Source organism: Scyliorhinus torazame, unplaced genomic scaffold (assembly GCF_047496885.1).
Source record: "Scyliorhinus torazame isolate Kashiwa2021f unplaced genomic scaffold, sScyTor2.1 scaffold_218, whole genome shotgun sequence".
Classification (NCBI taxonomy): Eukaryota; Metazoa; Chordata; class Chondrichthyes; order Carcharhiniformes; family Scyliorhinidae; genus Scyliorhinus; species Scyliorhinus torazame.
The window spans coordinates 293,478-315,000 of NW_027307945.1; the positions used below are offsets into that span (position 1 = coordinate 293,478).

The following is a 21,523-nucleotide window of genomic DNA, read 5'->3' on the forward strand; positions in this document are numbered from 1 at the left end:
CCATCAAACACTCCCAGGACAGGTACAGCACGGGGTTAGGTACAGAGTAAAGCTCCCTCTACACTGTCCCCATCAAACACTCCCAGGACAGGTACAGCACGGAGTTAGATACAGAGTAAAGCTCCTTCGACACTGTCCCCATCAAACACTCACAGGACAGGTACAGCACGGGGTTAGATACAGAGTAAATCACCCTCTACACTGTCCCCATCAAACACTCCCAGGACAGGTATAGCACGGGGTTAGATACAGAGTAAAGCTCCCTCTACACTCTCCCCATCAAACACTCCCAGGACAGGTACAGCACGGGGTTAGATACAGAGTAAAGCTCCCTCCACACAGTCCCCATCAAGCACTCCCAGGACAGGTACAGCATGGGGTTAGATACAGAGGAAAGCTCCCTCTACACAGTCCCCATCAAATACTCCAAGGGCAGGTACAGCATGGGGTTAGATACAAAATAAAGCTCCCTCTACACTGTCCCCATCAAACACCCCCAGGACAGGTACAGCACGGGGTTAGGTTCAGAGTAAAGCTCCCTCATCACTGTCCCCATCAAACACTCCCAGGACAGGTACAGCACGGGGTTAGGTACAGAGAAAAGCTCCCTCTACACTGTCCCCATCAAACACTCCCAGGACAGGTACAGCACGGAGTTAGATACAGAGTAAAGCTCCATCTACACTGTCCCCATCAAACACTCCCAGGACAGGTACAGCACGGGGTTAGGTACAGAGAAAAGCTCCCTCTACACTGTCCCCATCAAACACTCCCAGGACTGGGACAGCACGGGGTTAGATACAGAGTAAAGCTCCATCAACACTGTCCCCATCAAACACTCCCAGGACAGGGACAGCACGGGGTTAGATACAGAATAAAGCTCCCTCTACACTGTCCCCATCAATCACTCCCAGGACAGGTACAGCACGGGGTTAGACACAGAGTAAAGCTCCCTCTACACTGTCCCCATCAAAAATTCCAAGGACAGGTACAGCACGGGGTTAGATACAGAGTAAAGCTCCCTACACTGTCCCCATCAAACACCCCCAGGACAGGTACAGAACGGGGTTAGATACAGAGAAAAGCTCCCTACACCGTTCCCATCAAACAGTCCCAGGACAGGTACAGCACGGGGTTAGATACAGAGTAAAGCTCCCTCGACACTGTCCCCATCAAACACTCCCAGGACAGGTACAGCACGCGGTGAGAAACAGAGTAAAGCTCCCTCCACACTGTCCCCATCAAACACTCCGAGGACTGGTACAGCACGAGGTTAGACACAGAGTAAAGCTCCCTCTACACTGTCCCCATCAAACACTCCCAGGACAGTTATAGCACGGGGTTAGATACAGAGGAAAGCTCCCTCTCCACTGTCCCCATCAAACACTCCCAGGACAGGGAGAGCACGGGTTTAGATACAGAGTAAAGCTCCCTCTGCACAGTCCCCATCAAACACTCCCAGGACAGGTACAGCACGGGGTTAGATACAGAGAAAAGCTCCCTACACTGTCCCCATCAAACACCCCCAGGACAGGTACAGCACGGGGTTAGATACAGAGTAAAGCTCCCTCTACACTGTCCCCATCAAACACTCCCAGGACAAGTACAGCACGGGGTTAGATACAGAGTAAAGCTCCCTGGACACTGTCCCCATCAAACACTCCCAGGACAGGTACAGCACGGGGTTAGATACAGAATAAAGCTCCCTCTACACTGTCCCCATCAAACACTCCCAGGACAGGTACAGCACGGGGTTAGACACAGAGTAAAGCTCCCTCTACACTGTCCCCATCAAAAATTCCAAGGACAGGTACAGCACGGGGTTAGATACAGAGTAAAGCTCCCTACACTGTCCCCATCAAACACCCCCAGGACAGGTACAGCACGGGGTTAGATACAGAGAAAAGCTCCCTACACCGTTCCCATCAAACACTCCCAGGACAGGTACAGCACGGGGTTAAATGCAGAGTAAAGCTCCCTCTACCCTGTCCCCATCAAACACTCCCAGGACAGGTACAGCACGCAGTGAGAAACAGAGTAAAGCTCCCTCCACACTGTCCCCATCAAACACTCCCAGGACAGGTACAGCACATTGTTAGATAGAGAGTAAAGCTCCCTATACACGGTCCCCATCAAATACACCCAGGACAGGTACAGCACGGCGTTAGACACAGAGTAAAGCTCCCTCTACACTGTCACCATCAAAAATTCCAAGGACAGGTACAGGACGGGGTTAGATACAGAGTAAAGCTCCCTACACTGTCCCCATCAAACACCCCCAGGACAGGTACAGCACGGGGTTAGATACAGGGTAAAGCTCCCTCCACACTGTCCCCATCAAACAGTCCCAGGACAGGTACAGCACGGGGTTAGATACAGAGTAAAGCTCCCTCGACACTGTCCCCATCAAACACTCCCAGGACAGGTACAGCACGCGGTGAGAAACAGAGTAAAGCTCCCTCCACACTGTCCCCATCAAACACTCCCAGGACAGGAACAGCACGGGGTTAGAAACAGAGTAAAGCTCCCTCTACACTCTCCACATCAAACACTCCCAGGACAGGTACAGCACATTGTTAGATATAGAGTAAAGCTCCCTCTACACGGTCCCCATCAAATACTCCCAGGACAGGGACAGCACGGGGTTAGATACAGAGTAAAGCTCCCTCTGCACAGTCCCCATCAAAGACTCCCAGGGCATGTACAGTATGGGGTTAGATACAGAGTAAAGCTCCCACTACACTGTCCCCATCAAACACCCCCAGGACAGGTACAGCGCGGGGTTAGATACAGAGAAAAGCTCCCTACACCGTTCCCATCAAACACTCCCAGGACAGGTACAGCACGGAGTTAGATACAGAGTAAAGCTCCCTCTCCCCTGTCCCCATCAAACACTCCCAGGAAAGGTACAGCACGGGGTTAGATATAGAGTAAAGCTCCCTCTACCCTGTCCCCATCAAACACTCCCAGGACAGGTACAGCACGGGGTTAGGTACAGAGTAAAGCTCCCTCTACACTGTCCCCATCAAACACTCCCAGGACATGTACAGCACGGAGTTAGATACAGAGTAAAGCTCCTTCGACACTGTCCCCATCAAACACTCACAGGACAGGTACAGCACGGGGTTAGAAACAGAGTAAAGCTCCCTACACTGTCCCCATCAAACACCCCCAGGACAGGTACAGCACGGGGTTAGATACAGAGTAAATCTCCCTCTACACTGTCCCCATCAAACACTCCCAGGACAGGTATAGCACGGGGTTAGATACAGAGTAAAGCTCCCTCTACACTCTCCCCATCAAACACTCCCAGGACAGGTACAGCACGGGGTTAGATACAGAGTAAAGCTCCCTCCACACAGTCCCCATCGAGCACTCCCAGGACAGGTACAGCATGGGGTTAGATACAGAGGAAAGCTCCCTCTACACAGTCCCCATCAAATACTCCTAGGGCAGGTACAGCATGGGGTTAGATACAAAATAAAGCTCCCTCTACACTGTCCCCATCAAACACCCCCAGGACAGGTACAGCACGGGGTTAGATTCAGAGTAAAGCTCCCTCATCACTGTCCCCATGAAACACTCCCAGGACAGGTACAGCACGGGGTTAGGTACAGAGAAAAGCTCCCTCTACACTGTCCCCATCAAACACTCCCAGGACAGGTACAGCACGGAGTTAGATACAGAGTAAAGCTCCATCTACACTGTCCCCATCAAACACTCCCAGGACAGGTACAGCACGGGGTTAGGTACAGAGAAAAGCTCCCTCTACACTGTCCCCATCAAACACTCCCAGGACAGGTACAGCACGGGGTTAGACACAGAGTAAAGCTCCCTCTACACTGTCCCCATCAAAAATTCCAAGGACAGGTACAGCACGGGGTTAGATACAGAGTAAAGCTCCCTACACTGTCCCCATCAAACACCCCCAGGACAGGTACAGCACGGGGTTAGATACAGAGAAAAGCTCCCTACACCGTTCCCATCAAACACTCCCAGGACAGGTACAGCACGGGGTTAGATGCAGAGTAAAGCTCCCTCTACCCTGTCCCCATCAAACACTCCCAGGACAGGTACAGCACGCAGTGAGAAACAGAGTAAAGCTCCCTCCACACTGTCCCCATCAAACACTCCCAGGACAGGTACAGCACATTGTTAGATAGAGAGTAAAGCTCCCTATACACGGTCCCCATCAAATACACCCAGGACAGGTACAGCACGGCGTTAGACACAGAGTAAAGCTCCCTCTACACTGTCCCCATCAAAAATTCCAAGGACAGGTACAGCACGGGGTTAGATACAGAGTAAAGCTCCCTACACTGTCCCCATCAAACAGTCCCAGGACAGGTACAGCACGGGGTTAGATACAGAGTAAAGCTCCCTCGACACTGTCCCCATCAAACACTCCCAGGACAGGTACAGCACGCGGTGAGAAACAGAGTAAAGCTCCCTCCACACTGTCCCCATCAAACACTCCCAGGACAGGAACAGCACGGGGTTAGAAACAGAGTAAAGCTCCCTCTACACTCTCCACATCAAACACTCCCAGGACAGGTACAGCACATTGTTAGATATAGAGTAAAGCTCCCTCTACACGGTCCCCATCAAATACTCCCAGGACAGGGACAGCACGGGGTTAGATACAGAGTAAAGCTCCCTCTGCACAGTCCCCATCAAAGACTCCCAGGGCATGTACAGCATGGGGTTAGATACAGAGTAAAGCTCCCACTACACTGTCCCCATCAAACACCCCCAGGACAGGTACAGCGCGGGGTTAGATACAGAGAAAAGCTCCCTACACCGTTCCCATCAAACACTCCCAGGACAGGTACAGCACGGAGTTAGATACACAGTAAAGCTCCCTCTCCCCTGTCCCCATCAAACACTCCCAGGACAGGTACAGCACGGGGTTAGATACAGAGTAAAGCTCCCTCTACCCTGTCCCCATCAAACACTCCCAGGACAGGTACAGCACGGGGTTAGGTACAGAGTAAAGCTCCCTCTACACTGTCCCCATCAAACACTCCCAGGACAGGTACAGCACGGTGTTAGATACAGAGTAAAGCTCCTTCGACACTGTCCCCATCAAACACTCACAGGACAGGTACAGCACGGGGTTAGAAACAGAGTAAAGCTCCCTCGACACTGTCCCCATCAAACACTCCCAGGACAGGTACAGCACGGGGTTCGATACAGAGTAAAGCTCCCTCACCTTTCCAATTGGTGTGCTGACGGGTGGCTCGATTCCAGATCCAGGAATGGTGTAGTTACTTTCTTTGAGCGAGATTTGACCTCTGAGTTCCACGTCGAAGAGGTGAGTTTTTCGATAGACTGATACGATTTCTCCTGAGGGTATTTAAAGTGAGAGAGTTAAAAGGCTGCTGATCTAGGCAGTGGTGTCGCAGCGTTGCCAAAGGGCTGACGTACTGACGTCTCACCTCGCAGTGACCTGAGATCACGGCACGGTTGCCCGGTGGCCCAGTCGTTTGCACTGTTGCTTCACAGCACTGGGAACGTGGGTTCGATTCCCGGCTTGGGTCACTGTCTGTGCGGAGTCCGCACGTTCTCCCCGTGTCTGCGTGGGTTTCCTCCGGGTGCTCCGGTTTCCTCCCACAAGTCCTGAGAGACGCGCTGTTAGGTGAATTGGACATTCTGAATTCTCCCTCTGTGTACCCGAACAGGCGCCGGAATGTGGCGACTAGGGGCTTTCCACAATAGCTTCATTGTTGTGTTAATGTGAGCCCACTTGTGACACTAATAAAGATTATTATATTATAAACCCAACCGGGCAGGCGGTGAAAATCCATAAGTGTTGAAGAGTTGAATAGCTCTCTGCCATTCAGGATCTCTGCCATTGATAAATGAGGCAGTCCCTCCCTCCTCTCCCACATCCCACCAGCTAAGAGAGCAGGCAGAAATTCACAATTTAATAATCACTGTTTGATGCCACCCCCTGCTCTCCCTCATTCCTACCCAAGTTGTTGATGAGGATGTGAGCATTGTAGATCCGTCGATCCCGCTCCCAGTCATGGCCACGTTCATGGAAACCACCCAGAGACAGCCAGAGTCTATTGTCCCTTCAACAAGAAAGAGAGAGAATGAGACTGAGGGAGACATAGGGATGGAGACAGAGAGAGAGAGACAGAGAGAGAGATGGGGGGGGGGGGGAGAGAGAGAGAGAGAGAGAGAGAGAGAGAGAGAGAGAGACGGGGAGAGAGAGAGAGAGAGAGAGAGACGGGGAGAGAGAGACACACAGAGGGACAGAGAGAGGGGGAGAGAGAGAGTGACAGGGAGAGAGAGAGAGAGAGTGACAGGGAGAGAGAGAGAGAGAGAGTGACAGGGAGAGAGAGAGAGAGAGAGTGACAGGGAGAGAGAGAGAGAGTGGTGGACAGAGAGAGGGAGACGGGGAGAGGGAGACGGGGTGAGGGGAGAGGGAGACGGGGTGAGGGGTGAGGGAGACGGGGTGAGGGGAGAGGGAGACGGGGTGAGGGGAGAGGGAGACGGGGTGAGGGGAGAGGGAGACGGGGTGAGGGGAGAGGGAGACGGGGTGAGGGGAGAGGGAGACGGGGTGAGGGGAGAGGGAGACGGGGTGAGGGGAGAGGGGAGAGGGAGACGGGGTGAGGGGAGAGGGAGACGGGGTGAGGGGAGAGGGAGACGGGGTGAGGGGAGAGGGAGACGGGGAGAGGGAGACGGGGTGAGGGGAGAGGGAGAGGGAGACGGGGTGAGGGGAGAGGGAGAGGGAGACGGGGTGAGGGGAGAGGGAGACGGGGTGAGGGGAGAGGGAGACGGGGTGAGGGGAGACGGGGAGAGGGAGACGGGGAGAGGGAGACGGGGTGAGGGGAGACGGGGTGAGGGGAGAGGGAGACGGGGTGAGGGGAGAGGGAGACGGGGTGAGGGGGAGAGGGAGACGGGGTGAGGGGAGAGGGAGACGGGGTGAGGGGAGAGGGAGACGGGGTGAGGGGAGAGGGAGACGGGGTGAGGGGAGAGGGAGACGGGGTGAGGGGAGAGGGAGACGGGGTGAGGGGAGAGGGAGACGGGGTGAGGGGAGAGGGAGACGGGGTGAGGGGAGAGGGAGACGGGGAGAGGGAGACGGGGTGAGGGGAGAGGGAGACGGGGGTGAGGGGAGAGGGAGACGGGGTGAGGGGAGAGGGAGACGGGGTGAGGGGAGAGGGAGACGGGGTGAGGGGAGAGGGAGACGGGGTGAGGGGAGAGGGAGACGGGGTGAGGGGAGACGGGGTGAGGGGAGACGGGGTGAGGGGAGACGGGGTGAGGGGAGACGGGGTGAGGGGAGACGGGGTGAGGGGAGACGGGGTGAGGGGAGACGGGGTGAGGGGAGACGGGGTGAGGGGAGAGGGAGACGGGGTGAGGGGAGAGGGAGACGGGGTGAGGGGAGACGGGGTGAGGGGAGAGGGAGACGGGGTGAGGGGAGAGGGAGACGGGGTGAGGGGAGAGGGAGACGGGGTGAGGGGAGAGGGAGACGGGGTGAGGGGAGAGGGAGACGGGGTGAGGGGAGACGGGGTGAGGGGAGACGGGGTGAGGGGAGACGGGGAGAGGGGGAGAGGGAGACGGGGTGAGGGGAGAGGGAGACAGGGTGAGGGGAGAGGGAGACGGGGTGAGGGGGGAGGGAGACGGGGTGAGGGGAGAGGGAGACGGGGTGAGGGGAGAGGGAGACGGGGTGAGGGGAGAGGGAGACGGGGTGAGGGGAGAGGGAGACGGGGTGACGGGAGAGGGAGACGGGGTGAGGGGAGAGGGAGACGGGGTGAGGGGAGAGGGAGACGGGGTGAGGGAGACGGGGTGAGGGGAGAGGGAGAGGGAGACGGGGTGAGGGGAGAGGGAGAGGGAGACGGGGTGAGGGAGAGGGAGAGGGAGACGGGGTGAGGGGAGAGGGAGAGGGAGACGGGGTGAGGGGAGAGGGAGAGGGAGACGGTGTGAGGGGAGAGGGAGAGGGAGACGGTGTGAGGGGAGAGGGAGACGGGGTGAGGGGAGAGGGGAGAGGGAGACGGGGTGAGGGGAGAGGGAGACGGGGGTGAGGGGAGAGGGAGACGGGGTGAGGGGAGGGGGAGACGGGGTGAGGGGAGGGGGAGACGGGGTGAGGGGAGAGGGAGACGGGGTGAGGGGAGAGGGAGACGGGGTGAGGGGAGGGGGAGACGGGGTGAGGGGAGAGGGAGACGGGGTGAGGGGAGAGGGAGATGGGGTGAGGGGAGAGGGAGACGGGGTGAGGGGAGAGGGAGACGGGGTGACGGGAGACGGGGTGAGGGGAGACGGGGTGAGGGGAGAGGGAGACGGGGTGAGGGGAGAGGGAGACGTATTGAGGGGAGAGGGAGACAGGGTGAGGGGAGAGGGAGACAGGGTGAGGGGAGAGGGAGACAGGGTGAGGGGAGGGGAGACGGGGTGAGGGGAGAGGGAGACGGGGTGAGGGGAGAGGGAGACGGGGTGAGGGGAGACGGGGTGAGGGGAGACGGGGTGAGGGGAGAGGGAGACGGGGTGAGGGGAGAGGGAGACGGGGTGAGGGGGAGAGGGAGACGGGGTGAGGGGAGAGGGAGACGGGGTGAGGGGAGAGGGAGACGGGGTGGAGGGAGACGGGGGTGAGGGGAGAGGGAGACGGGGTGAGGGGAGAGGGAGACGGGGTGAGGGGAGAGGGAGACGGGGTGAGGGGAGAGGGAGACAGGGTGAGGGGAGAGGGAGACGGGGTGAGGGGAGGGGGAGACGGGGTGAGGGGAGGGGGAGGGGGTGAGGGGAGGGGGAGGGGGAGACGGGGTGAGGGGAGGGGGAGACGGGGTGAGGGGAGGGGGAGACGGGGTGAGGGGAGGGGAGACGGGGGTAGACGGGGTGAGGGGAAGGGGAGACGGGGTGAGGGGAGGGGGAGACGGGGTGAGGGGAGGGGAGACAGGGTGAGGGGAGGGGGAGACAGGGTGAGGGTAGGGGGAGACAGGGTGAGGGGAGGGGGAGACAGGGTGAGGGGAGGGGGAGACAGGGTGAGGGGGGGGAGACAGGGTGAGGGGAGGGGGAGACAGGGTGAGGGGAGGGGGAGACAGGGTGAGGGGAGGGGGAGACAGGGTGAGGGAGGGGGGAGCAGGGTGAGGGGAGGGGGAGACAGGGTGAGGGGAGGGGGAGACAGGGTGAGGGGGAGGGGGAGACGGGGTGAGGGAGGGGGAGACAGGGTGAGGGGAGGGGGAGACGGGGTGAGGGGATGTGAGGGGAGGTGAGGGGAGGGGGAGACGGGGTGAGGGAGGGAGGGGGTGAGGGGAGGGGGTGAGGGGGAGGGGGAGGGGGGTGCAGGGGAGGGGGGGAGACGGGGTGAGGGAGGGGGTGAGTGGAGGGGGTGAGTGGAGGGGAGACGGGGTGAGGGGAGGGGGTGAGGGGAGGGGGTGAGGGGAGGGGGGAGGGGGTGAGGGAGGGGGGAGGGGGTGAGGGGAGGGGGGAGGGGGTGAGGGGAGGGGGGGAGGGGGTGAGGGGAGGGGGGGAGGGGGTGAGGGGAGGGGGGGAGGGGGTGAGGGGGAGGGGGAGACGGGGTGAGGGAGACGGGGTGAGGGAGAGACGGGGTGAGGGGGGAGACGGGGTGAGGGGGAGACGGGGTGAGGGGGAGACGGGGTGAGGGGGAGACGGGGGGAGGGGGAGACGGGGGGAGGGGGAGACGGGGGGAGGGGGAGACGGGGGGAGGGGGAGACGGGGGGAGGGGGAGACGGGGGGAGGGGGAGACGGGGGGAGGGGGAGACGGGGGGAGGGGGAGACGGGGGGAGGGGAGGGGGGAGACGGGGGGAGGGGGAGGGGGGGAGACGGGGGGAGGGGGAGGGGGAGACGGGGGGAGGGGGAGGGGGAGGGGGAGGGGGGGAGGGGGAGGGGGGAGGGGGAGGGGGAGGGGGGAGGGGAGGGGGAGGGGGGAGGGGGAGGGGGAGGGGGGAGGGGGAGGGGGAGGGGGAGGGGGGGAGGGGAGACGGGGGAGGGGGAGACGGGGAGGGGGGAGGGGGAGACGGGGGGAGGGGGAGGGGGAGACGGGGGGAGACGGGGGAGGGGGGAGGGGAGACGGGGGGAGACGGGGGGAGGGGAGACGGGGGGAGGGGGAGACGGGGGGAGGGGGAGACGGGGGGAGGGGGAGACGGGGGGAGGGGGAGACGGGGGGAGGGGGGAGGGGGAGACGGGGGGAGGGGGAGACGGGGGGAGGGGGAGGGGGAGACGGGGGAGGGGGAGACGGGGGGAGGGGGGAGACGGGGGAGGGGGAGGGGGAGACGGGGAGGGGGAGGGGGAGACGGGGGGAGGGGGAGGGGGAGACGGGGGAGGGGGAGACGGGAGACGGGGGAGGGGGAGACGGGGGAGGGGGAGGGGGAGACGGGGAGGGGGGAGGGGGAGACGGGGGGAGGGGGAGACGGGGGAGGGGGAGACGGGGGGAGGGGGAGGGGGAGACGGGGGGAGGGGGGGAGGGGAGACGGGGGGAGGGGGGAGGGGGAGACGGGGGGAGGGGGAGGGGGAGACGGGGGAGGGGAGACGGGGGGAGGGGGAGGGGGAGACGGGGGAGGGGAGACGGGGGGAGGGGAGACGGGGAGGGGGAGGGGGAGACGGGGGAGGGGGAGGGGGAGACGGGGGGAGGGGGAGGGGGAGACGGGGGGAGGGGGAGACGGGGGAGGGGGGAGGGGGAGACGGGGGGAGGGGGAGACGGGGGGAGGGGGAGACGGGGGAGGGGGAGACGGGGGGAGGGGGAGACGGGGGGAGGGGGAGACGGGGGGAGGGGAGACGGGGGGAGGGGGGAGACGGGGGGAGGGGGAGACGGGGGGGAGGGGGAGACGGGGGGGAGGGGGAGACGGGGGGAGACGGGGGGGAGGGGGAGACGGGGGGAGGGGGAGACGGGGGGAGATGGGGGGAGGGGAGACGGGGAGGGGGAGACGGGGGGAGGGGAGACGGGGGGAGGGGGAGAGGGGGGAGGGGGAGGGGGGGAGGGGGGGAGGGGGGGGAGACGGGGAGGGGGAGACGGGGAGGGGGGAGGGGGAGACGGGGAGGGGGGGAGGGGGAGACGGGGGAGGGGGGGAGGGGGAGACGGGGGGAGGGGGAGACGGGGGGAGACGGGGAGGGGGAGGGGGAGACGGGGGAGGGGGGAGGGGGAGACGGGGGGAGGGGGGAGGGGGAGACGGGGGAGGGGGAGACGGGGGAGGGGGAGACGGGGAAGGGGGGAGACGGGGAAGGGGGGAGGGGGAGACGGGGGGAGGGGGGAGGGGGAGACGGGGGGAGGGGGAGGGGGAGACGGGGGGAAGGGGGAGGGGGGAGGGGGAGACGGGGGGAGGGGGGAGGGGGAGACGGGGGGAGGGGGAGGGGGAGACGGGGGGAGGGGGAGGGGGAGACGGGGGGAGGGGGGAGGGGGAGACGGGGGGAGGGGGGGAGGGGGAGACGGGGGGAGGGGGGGAGGGGGAGACGGGGGGAAGGGGGGGAGGGGGAGACGGGGGGAAGGGGGGGAGGGGGAGACGGGGGAGGGGGGGAGGGGGGAGGGGGGGGAGGGGGGAGACGGGGAGGGGGGAGACGGGGGAGGGGGGGAAGGGGGAGACGGGGAGGGGAGACGGGGGAGGGGGAGATGGGGGAGGGGGAGACGGGGGGAGGGGGAGACGGAGGGAGGGGGAGAGGGAGGGAGGGGGAGACGGGGGAGAGGGAGGGAGGGGGAGACGGGGGAGGGGGAGACGGGGGAGGGGAGACGGGGGAGGGGGAGACGGGGGAGGGGGAGACGGGGGAGGGGGAGACGGGGAGGGGGAGACGGGGGAGACGGGGGGAGGGGGAGACGGGGGGAGGGGGAGACGGGGAGGGGGAGGGGGAGACGGGGGAAGGGGGAGGGGGAGACGGGGGGAGGGGGAGGGGGAGACGGGGAGGGGGAGGGGGAGACGGGGGAGGGGGAGGGGGAGACGGGGGGAGGGGAGGGGAGACAGGGGAGGGGAGACGGGGGGAGGGGAGGGGGAGACGGGGGAGGGGAGGGGGAGACGGGGGAGGGGAGGGGGAGACGGGGGGAGGGGGAGACGGGGGAGGGGGAGACGGGGGGAGGGGGAGGGGGAGACGGGGGAGGGGGAGACGGGGGAGGGGGAGACGGGGAGGGGGAGATGGGGGGGGGAGACGGGGGGGGGAGACGGGGGGAGGGGGAGACGGGGGGAGGGGGAGACGGGGGAGGGGGAGACGGGGGAGGGGGAGACGGGGGAGGGGGGAGACGGGGGAGGGGGAGACGGGGGGAGGGGGAGACGGGGGGAGGGGGAGACGGGGGGAGGGGGAGACGGGGGGAGGGGGAGACGGGGGGAGGGGGAGACGGGGGGAGGGGGAGACGGGGGGAGGGGGAGACGGGGGGAGGGGAGACGGGGGAGGGGGAGACGGGGGAGGGGGAGACGGGGGGAAGGGGGAGACGGGGGAGGGGGAGACGGGGGGAGGGGGAGACGGGGGAGGGGGAGACGGGGGGAGGGGGAGACGGGGGAGGGGGAGACGGGGAGGGGGAGAGGGAGACGGGGGGAGGGGGAGACGGGGGGAGGGGGAGACGGGGAGGGGAGAGGGAGACGGGGGGAGGGGAGAGGGGGTGAGGGGAAGGGGAGAGGGGTGAGGGAAGGGGGAGACGGGGTGAGGGAAGGGGGAGACGGGGTGAGGGAAGGGGGAGACGGGGTGAGGGGAGGGGGAGACGGGGTGAGGGGAGGGGGAGACGGGGTGAGGGAGGGGGAGACGGGGTGAGGGGAGGGGGAGACGGGGTGAGGGAGGGGGAGACGGCGTGAGGGGAGGGGGAGACGGGGTGAGGGGAGGGGGAGACGGGGTGAGGGGAGGGGGGGAGACGGCGTGAGGGAGGGGGAGACGGGGTGAGGGGAGGGGGAGACGGGGTGGGGGAGACGGGGTGGGGGAGACGGGGTGGGGGAGACGGGGTGGGGGAGACGGGGTGGGGGAGACGGGGTGGGGGAGACGGGGTGGGGGAGACGGGGTGGGGGAGACGGGGTGGGGGAGACGGGGTGGGGGAGACGGGGTGGGGGAGACGGGGTGGGGGAGACGGGGTGGGGGAGACGGGGTGGGGGAGACGGGGTGGGGGGGACGGGGTGAGGGAGACGGGGTGAGGGAGACGGGGTGAGGGAGACGGGGTGAGGGGGACGGGGGAGGGAGACGGGAGGAGGGAGACGGGGTGAGGGGGAGGGAGACGGGGTGAGGGGGAGGGAGACGGGGTGAGGGGAGGGAGACGGGGTGAGGGGGGAGGGAGACGGGGTGAGGGGGGAGGAGACGGGGTGAGGGGGGAGGGAGACGGGGTGAGGGGGAGGGAGACGGGGTGAGGGGGGAGGGAGACGGGGTGAGGGGGAGGGAGACGGGGTGAGGGGGAGGGAGACGGGGGAGGGAGACGGGGTGAGGGGAGGGAGACGGGGTGAGGGGAGGGAGACGGGGTGAGGGGGAGGGGAGACGGGGAGGGAGACGGGTGAGGGGGAGGGAGACGGGGAGGGAGACGGGGTGAGGGGAGAGGGAGACGGGGTGAGGGGAGAGGGAGAGGGAGACGGGGTGAGGGGAGAGGGAGAGGGAGACGGGGTGAGGGGAGAGGGAGACGGGGTGAGGGGAGAGGGAGACGGGTGAGGGGAGAGGGAGACGGGGTGAGGGGAGAGGCAGACGGGGTGAGGGGAGAGGGGAGAGGGAGACGGGGTGAGGGGAGAGGGAGACGGGGTGAGGGGAGAGGGAGACGGGGTGAGGGGAGAGGGAGACGGGGTGAGGGGAGAGGGAGACGGAGGGGTGACGGGAGACGGGGTGACGGGAGACGGGGTGACGGGAGACGGGGTGAGGGAGACGGGGTGAGGGGAGAGGGAGACGGGGTGAGGGGAGAGGGAGACGGGGTGAGGGGAGAGGGAGACGGGGTGAGGGGAGAGGGAGACAGGGTGAGGGGAGGGGGAGACGGGGTGAGGGGAGAGGGAGACGGGGTGAGGGGAGAGGGAGACGGGTGAGGGGAGACGGGGTGAGGGGAGACGGGGTGAGGGGAGAGGGAGACGGGGTGAGGTGAGGGGGGAGACGGGGTGAGGGGAGGGGGAGACGGGGTGAGGGGAGGGGGAGACGGGGTGAGGGGAGGGGGAGACGGGGTGAGGGGGGAGGGAGACGGGGTGAGGGGGAGGGAGACGGGGTGAGGGGAGGGAGACGGGGTGAGGGGGAGGGAGACGGGGAGGGAGACGGGGTGAGGGGGAGGAGGAGACGGGGTGAGGGGAGGGAGACGGGGTGAGGGGGAGGGAGACGGGGAGGGAGACGGGGTGAGGGGGAGGGAGACGGGAGGGAGACGGGGTGAGGGGAGAGGGAGACGGGGTGAGGGGAGAGGGAGAGGGAGACGGGGTGAGGGGAGAGGGAGAGGGAGACGGGGTGAGGGGAGAGGGAGAGGGAGACGGGGTGAGGGGAGAGGGAGACGGGGTGAGGGGAGAGGGAGACGGGGTGAGGGGAGAGGCAGACGGGGTGAGGGGAGAGGGGAGAGGGAGACGGGGTGAGGGGAGAGGGAGACGGGGTGAGGGGAGAGGGAGACGGGGTGAGGGGAGAGGGAGACGGGGTGAGGGGAGAGGGAGACGGGTGAGGGGAGAGGGAGACGGGGTGACGGGAGACGGGGTGACGGGAGACGGGGTGAGGGAGACGGGGTGAGGGAGAGGGAGACGGGGTGAGGGGAGAGGGAGACGGGGTGAGGGGAGAGGGAGACGGGGTGAGGGGAGAGGGAGACAGGGTGAGGGGAGGGGAGACGGGGTGAGGGGAGAGGGAGACGGGGTGAGGGGAGAGGGAGACGGGGTGAGGGGAGACGGGGTGAGGGAGACGGGGTGAGGGGAGAGGGAGACGGGGTGAGGTGAGGGGGAGACGGGGTGAGGGGAGGGGGAGACGGGGTGAGGGGAGGGGGGAGACGGGGTGAGGGGAGGGGGAGACGGGGTGAGGGGAGGGGAGACAGGGTGAGGGGAGGGGGAGACGGGGTGAGGGGAGGGGGAGACAGGGTGAGGGGAGGGGGAGACGGGGTGAGGGAGGGGGAGACAGGGTGAGGGGAGGGGGAGACAGGGTGAGGGGAGGGGGAGACAGGGTGAGGGGAGGGGGAGACAGGGTGAGGGGAGGGGGAGACAGGGTGAGGGGAGGGGAGACAGGGTGAGGGGAGGGGAGACAGGGTTGAGGGGAGGGGAGACAGGGTGAGGGGAGGGGGGAGACAGGGTGAGGGGAGGGGGAGACAGGGTGAGGGGAGGGGGAGACAGGGTGAGGGGAGGGGGAGACAGGGTGAGGGGAGGGGGAGACAGGGTGAGGGGAGGGGGAGACAGGGTGAGGGGAGGTGAGGGGAGGTGAGGGGAGGGGGAGACGGGGTTAGGGGAGGGGGTGAGTGGAGGGGGAGACGGGGTGAGGGGAGGGGGTGAGTGGAGGGGGTGAGTGGAGGGGGAGACGGGGTGAGGGGAGGGGGTGAGTGGAGGGGGAGACGGGGTGAGGGGAGGGGGTGAGTGGAGGGGGAGACGGGGTGAGGGGAGGGGGTGAGGGGAGGGGGGAGGGGGTGAGGGGAGGGGGGGGAGGGGGTGAGGGGAGGGGGAGACGGGGTGAGGGAGACGGGGTGAGGGAGACGGGGTGAGGGAGAGACGGGGTGAGGGAGAGACGGGGTGAGGGAGAGACGGGGTGAGGGGGAGACGGGGTGAGGGGGAGACGGGGTGAGGGGGAGACGGGGTGAGGGGGAGACGGGGTGAGGGGGAGACGGGGAGGGGGAGACGGGGGGAGGGGGAGACGGGGGAGGGGAGACGGGGGGAGGGGGAGACGGGGAGGGGGAGACGGGGGGGAGGGGGAGACGGGGGAGGGGGAGACGGGGGGAGGGGGGAGACGGGGGGAGGGGAGACGGGGGAGGGGGGGAGGGGGAGACGGGGGAGGGGGGGGAGGGGGAGACGGGGGGAGGGGGAGGGGGAGACGGGGGAGGGGGGAGGGGGAGACGGGGGAGGGGGAGACGGGGGGGGAGGGGGAGACGGGGGGAGGGGGAGACGGGGGGGGGGAGGGGGAGACGGGGGGAGGGGGAGACGGGGGGAGGGGGGGAGGGGGGACGGGGGGGAGGGGGAGACGGGGGGAGGGGGAGACGGGGGAGGGGGAGACGGGGGGAGGGGGGAGGAGGAGACGGGGGGAGGGGGGGAGGGGAGACGGGGGAGGGGGAGACGGGGGGAGGGGGAGACGGGGGGAGGGGGAGGGGGAGACGGGGGGAGGGGGAGGGGGAGACGGGGGAGGGGGAGGGGGAGACGGGGGGAGGGGAGGGGGAGGGGGAGACGGGGGGAGGGGGAGGGGGAGACGGGGGGAGGGGGAGGGGGAGACGGGGGGAGGGGGAGGGGGAGACGGGGGGAGGGGGAGACGGGGGAGGGGAGGGGGAGACGGGGGAGGGGGGAGGGGGAGACGGGGGGAGGGGGAGACGGGGGAGGGGGGGAGGGGGAGACGGGGGGGAGGGGGAGACGGGGGGGGAGGGGGAGACGGGGGGAGGGGGAGACGGGGGGGGAGGGGAGACGGGGGGAGGGGGAGACGGGGGGAGGGGGAGACGGGGGGAGAGGGGGAGACGGGGGGGAGGGGAGACGGGGGGAGGGGGAGACGGGGGGGAGGGGAGACGGGGGGAGGGGGAGATGGGGGGGAGGGGGAGACGGGGGGAGGGGGAGACGGGGGAGGGGGAGACGGGGGAGGGGGAGAGAAGCGGGGAGGGGGAGACGGGGGGAGGGGGAGACGGGGGGAGGGGGAGACGGGGGGAGGGGGAGACGGGGGGAGGGGAGACGGGGGAGGGGGAGACGGGGGGAGGGGGAGACGGGGGGAGGGGAGACGGGGGAGGGGGAGACGGGGGAGGGGGAGACGGGGGGAGGGGGGAGGGGGGGAGGGGGAGACGGGGGAGGGGGAGACGGGGGGGAGGGGGGGAGGGGGAGACGGGGGGAGGGGGGAGGGGGGGGAGGGGGGAGACGGGGGGAGGGGGAGACGGGGGAGGGGGAGACGGGGGAGGGGGAGACGGGGGAGGGGGAGACGGGGAGGGGGAGACGGGGGGAGGGGGAGACGGGGGAGGGGCAGACGGGGGGAGGGGGAGACGGGGGAGGGGGAGACGGGGGAGGGGGAGACGGGGGGAGGGGGAGACGGGGAGGGGGAGACGGGGAGGGGGAGACGGGGGAGGGGGAGGGGGAGACGGGGGAGGGGAGACGGGGGAAGGGGAGGGGGAGACGGGGAGGGGGAGACGGGGGGAGGGGGAGGGGGAGACGGGGGAGGGGGAGACGGGGAGGGGGAGGGGGAGACGGGGGAGGGGGAGACGGGGGAGGGGGAGACGGGGAGGGGGAGACGGGGAGGGGGGAGACGGGGTAGGGGGAGACGGGGGAGGGGGAGACGGGGAGGGGGAGACGGGGGAGGGGGGAGACGGGGGGAGGGGAGACGGGGGAGGGGGAGACGGGGAGGGGGAGACGGGGAGGGGGAGACGGGGGGAGGGGAGACGGGGAGGGGGAGACGGGGGGAGGGGAGACGGGGGGAGGGGGAGACGGGGGAGGGGGAGACGGGGGGAGGGGGAGACGGGGGGAGGGGGAGACGGGGGGAGGGGGAGACGGGGGAGGGGGAGACGGGGGAGGGGGAGACGGGGGGAGGGGGAGACGGGGGAGGGGAGACGGGGGGAGGGGGAGACGGGGAGGGGGAGACGGGGGGAGGGGGAGACGGGGGAGGGGGAGACGGGGGGAGGGGGAGATGGGGGGAGGGGGAGACGGGGGGAGGGGGAGACGGGGGGAGGGGGAGACGGGGGAGGGGGAGACGGGGGAGGGGGAGACGGGGGAGGGGAGACGGGGGAGGGGGAGACGGGGGGAGGGGGAGACGGGGGGAGGGGGAGACGGGGGGAGGGGAGACGGGGGGAGGGGGAGACGGGGGAGGGGGAGACGGGGGAGGGGGAGACGGGGGAGGGGGAGACGGGGAGGGGGAGACGGGGGGAAGGGGAGACGGGAGGGGGAGGGGGAGACGGGGGGAAGGGGAGACGGGGGAGGGGGAGACGGGGGAGGGGGAGACGGGGGGAGGGGGAGACGGGGGAGGGGGAGACGGGGAGGGGGAGGGGAGACGGGGAGGGGGAGAGGGAGACGGGGGGAGGGGAGAGGGGGTGAGGGGAAGGGGAGAGGGGGTGAGGGGAAGGGGAGAGGGGGTGAGGGGAAGGGGAGAGGGGGTGAGGGGAAGGGGGAGGGGGTGAGGGAAGGGGGAGAGGGGGTGAGGGAAGGGGGAGACGGGGTGAGGGAAGGGGGAGACGGGGTGAGGGGAGGGGGAGACGGTGTGAGTGGAGGGGGAGACGGGGTGAGGGGAGGGGGAGACGGGGTGGTGGAGACGGGGTGGGGGAGACGGGGTGGGGGAGACGGGGTGGGGGAGACGGGGGTGGGGGAGACGGGGTGGGGGAGACGGGGTGGGGAGACGGGGTGGGGGAGACGGGGTGGGGGAGACGGGGTGGGGGAGACGGGGTGGGGGAGACGGGGTGGGGGAGACGGGGTGGGGGAGACGGGGTGGGGGAGACGGGGTGAGGGAGAGACGGGGGAGGGGGAGACGGGGAGGGGGAGGGGGAGACGGGGGAGGGGGAGACGGGGGAGGGGAGACGGGGGAGGGGGAGACGGGGAGGGGGAGACGGGGAGGGGGAGACGGGGTAGGGGGAGACGGGGGAGGGGGAGACGGGGGAGGGGGGAGACGGGGGAGGGGGAGACGGGGGGAGGGGAGACGGGGGAGGGGGAGACGGGGGAGGGGGAGACGGGGAGGGGGAGACGGGGGGAGGGGGAGACGGGAGGGGGAGACGGGGGGAGGGGAGACGGGGGAGGGGGAGACGGGGGGAGGGGGAGACGGGGGGAGGGGGAGACGGGGGGAGGGGGAGACGGGGGGAGGGGGAGACGGGGGAGGGGGAGACGGGGGGAGGGGGAGACGGGGGAGGGGGAGACGGGGGGAGGGGGAGACGGGGGAGGGGGAGACGGGGGGAGGGGGAGACGGGGGGAGGGGGAGACGGGGGGAGGGGGAGACGGGGGGAGGGGGAGACGGGGGGAGGGGGAGACGGGGGGAGGGGGAGACGGGGGAGGGGGAGACGGGGGAGGGGGAGACGGGGGAGGGGAGACGGGGGAGGGGGAGACGGGGGGAGGGGGAGACGGGGGGAGGGGGAGACGGGGGAGGGGGAGACGGGGGGAGGGGGAGACGGGGGAGGGGGAGACGGGGGAGGGGGAGACGGGGGAGGGGGAGACGGGGAGGGGGAGACGGGGGGAAGGGGAGACGGGAGGGGGAGGGGGAGACGGGGGGAAGGGGAGACGGGGGAGGGGGAGACGGGGGAGGGGGAGACGGGGGGAGGGGAGACGGGGGAGGGGGAGACGGGGAGGGGGAGGGGGAGACGGGGAGGGGGAGAGGGAGACGGGGGGAGGGGAGAGGGGGTGAGGGGAAGGGGAGAGGGGGTGAGGGGAAGGGGAGAGGGGGTGAGGGGAAGGGGAGAGGGGGTGAGGGAAGGGGGAGGGGGTGAGGGAAGGGGGAGAGGGGGTGAGGGAAGGGGGAGACGGGGTGAGGGAAGGGGGAGACGGGGTGAGGGGAGGGGGAGACGGTGTGAGTGGAGGGGGAGACGGGGTGAGGGGAGGGGGAGACGGGGTGGTGGAGACGGGGTGGGGGAGACGGGGTGGGGGAGACGGGGTGGGGGAGACGGGGTGGGGGAGACGGGGTGGGGGAGACGGGGTGGGGGAGACGGGGTGGGGAGACGGGGTGGGGGAGACGGGGTGGGGGAGACGGGGTGGGGGAGACGGGGTGGGGGAGACGGGGTGGGGGAGACGGGTGGGGGAGACGGGGTGGGGGAGACGGGGTGGGGGAGACGGGTGGGGAGACGGGGTGAGGGAGACGGGGTGAGGGAGACGGGGTGAGGGAGACGGGGTGAGGGAGACGGGGTGAGGGAGACGGGGTGAGGGGGACGGGGAGGGAGACGGGAGGAGGGAGACGGGGAGGGAGACGGGAGGAGGGAGACGGGGTGAGGGGGAGGGAGACGGGGTGAGGGGGGAGGAGACGGGGTGAGGGGGGAGGGAGACGGGGGGAGGGAGACGGGGGGAGGGAGACGGGGGGAGGGAGACGGGGTGAGGGAGACGGGGTGAGGGGGGAGGGAGACGGGGTGAGGGGGAGGGAGACGGGGGGAGGGGAGACGGGGGAGGGAGACGGGGGGAGGGAGACGGGGGAGGGAGACGGGGAGGGAGACGGGGTGAGGGGAGGGAGACGGGGTGAGGGGGAGGGAGACGGGGTGAGGGGGAGGGAGACGGGGTGAGGGGGGAGGGAGACGGGGTGAGGGGGTGAGGGGGAGGGAGACGGGGTGAGGGGGAGGGAGACGGGGTGAGGGGGGAGGGAGACGAGGTGAGGGGGAGGGAGACGGGGTGAGGGGGAGGGAGACGGGGTGAGGGGGAGGGAGACGGGGTGAGGGGGGAGGGAGACGGGGTGAGGGGGGAGGGAGACGGGGTCAGGGGGAGGGAGAAGGGGTGAGGGGGAGGGAGACGGGGTGAGGGGGAGGGAGACGGGGTGAGGGGGAGGGAGACGGGGGAGGGAGACGGGGGGAGGGAGACGGGGGAGGGAGACGGGGGGAGGGAGACGGGGTGAGGGGGGGGAGACGGGGGGAGGAGACGGGGGGAGGGAGACGGGGGTGAGGGGGAGAGGGAGACGGGGTGAGGGAGAGGGGGTGAGGGAGAGGGGGTGAGGGAGAGGGGGTGAGGGAGAGGGGGTGAGGGAGAGGGGGGGAGGGAGAGGGGGGAGGGGGGAGGGGGGAGGGGGGAGGGGGGGAGGGGGGAGGGGGGAGGGAGGGGGGAGGGGGGAGGGGGGAGGGAGGGGGGAGGGAGGGGGGAGGGGGGAGGGAGGGGGAGGGAGGGGGGAGGGAGGGGGAGGGAGGGGGAGGGAGGGGGGAGGGGGGAGGGAGGGGGGAGGGAGGGGGGAGGGAGGGGGGAGGGAGGGGGGAGGGAGGGGGGAGGAGGGGAGGGGGGGGAGGGGGGAGGGAGGGGGGAGGGAGGGGGGAGGGAGGGGGGAGGAGGGGGGAGGGAGGGGGGAGGGGGGAGGGAGGGGGAGGGGGGAGGGAGGGGGGAGGGAGGGGGGAGGGAGGGGGGAGGGGGGGAGGGAGGGGGGAGGGGGGAGGGGGGGAGGGAGGGGGAGGGAGGGGGGGAGGGGGAGGGGGGGAGGGGGAGGGGGGAGGGAGGGGGAGGGGGGAGGGGGGGAGGGGGAGGGGGGGAGGGGGAGGGGGGAGGAGGGGAGGGGGGAGGGGGAGGGGGGGGAGGGGGAGGGAGGAGGGAGGGGGAGGGGGGGAGGGAGGGAGGGGGAGGGGGGGGAGGGAGGGAGGGGGAGGAGGGGGGAGGGAGGGAGGGGGAGGAGGGGGAGGAGGGAGGAGGGGGAGGGAGGGGAGGGAGGGAGGGAGGGGGGGAGGGAGGGGAGGGGGGAGGGAGGGAGGGGGAGGGAGGGAGGGAGGGGGGGGGAGGGGGGAGGGAGGGAGGGGGAGGGGAGGGAGGGGGGAGGGAGGGAGGGGGAGGGGAGGGAGGGTGGGGGGGGAGGGAGGGAGGGAGGGAGGAGGGAGGGGGGAGGGAGGGAGGGAGGGAGGGGGGTGGGAGGGAGGGGG

The 21,523-nt window shown here is 69.4% G+C and overlaps 1 protein-coding gene across 1 annotated transcript in view; it reads right to left on the bottom strand.

Annotated features, from left to right (window-relative positions):
* The window catches only part of LOC140405778 (deaminated glutathione amidase-like), a gene marked incomplete at its 5' end in the record, with an annotated part of 96,139 nt that extends 90,062 nt beyond the window's left edge, over positions 1–6,077 (bottom strand). Inside the window, 2 exons of the mRNA XM_072494210.1 lie at positions 5,213–5,346; positions 5,974–6,077. Coding sequence (XP_072350311.1) covers positions 5,213–5,346; positions 5,974–6,077 — 238 coding nt within the window. The remainder of the gene's footprint in view (positions 1–5,212; positions 5,347–5,973) is intronic.
* Between the last annotated feature and the right edge of the window lie 15,446 nt (positions 6,078–21,523).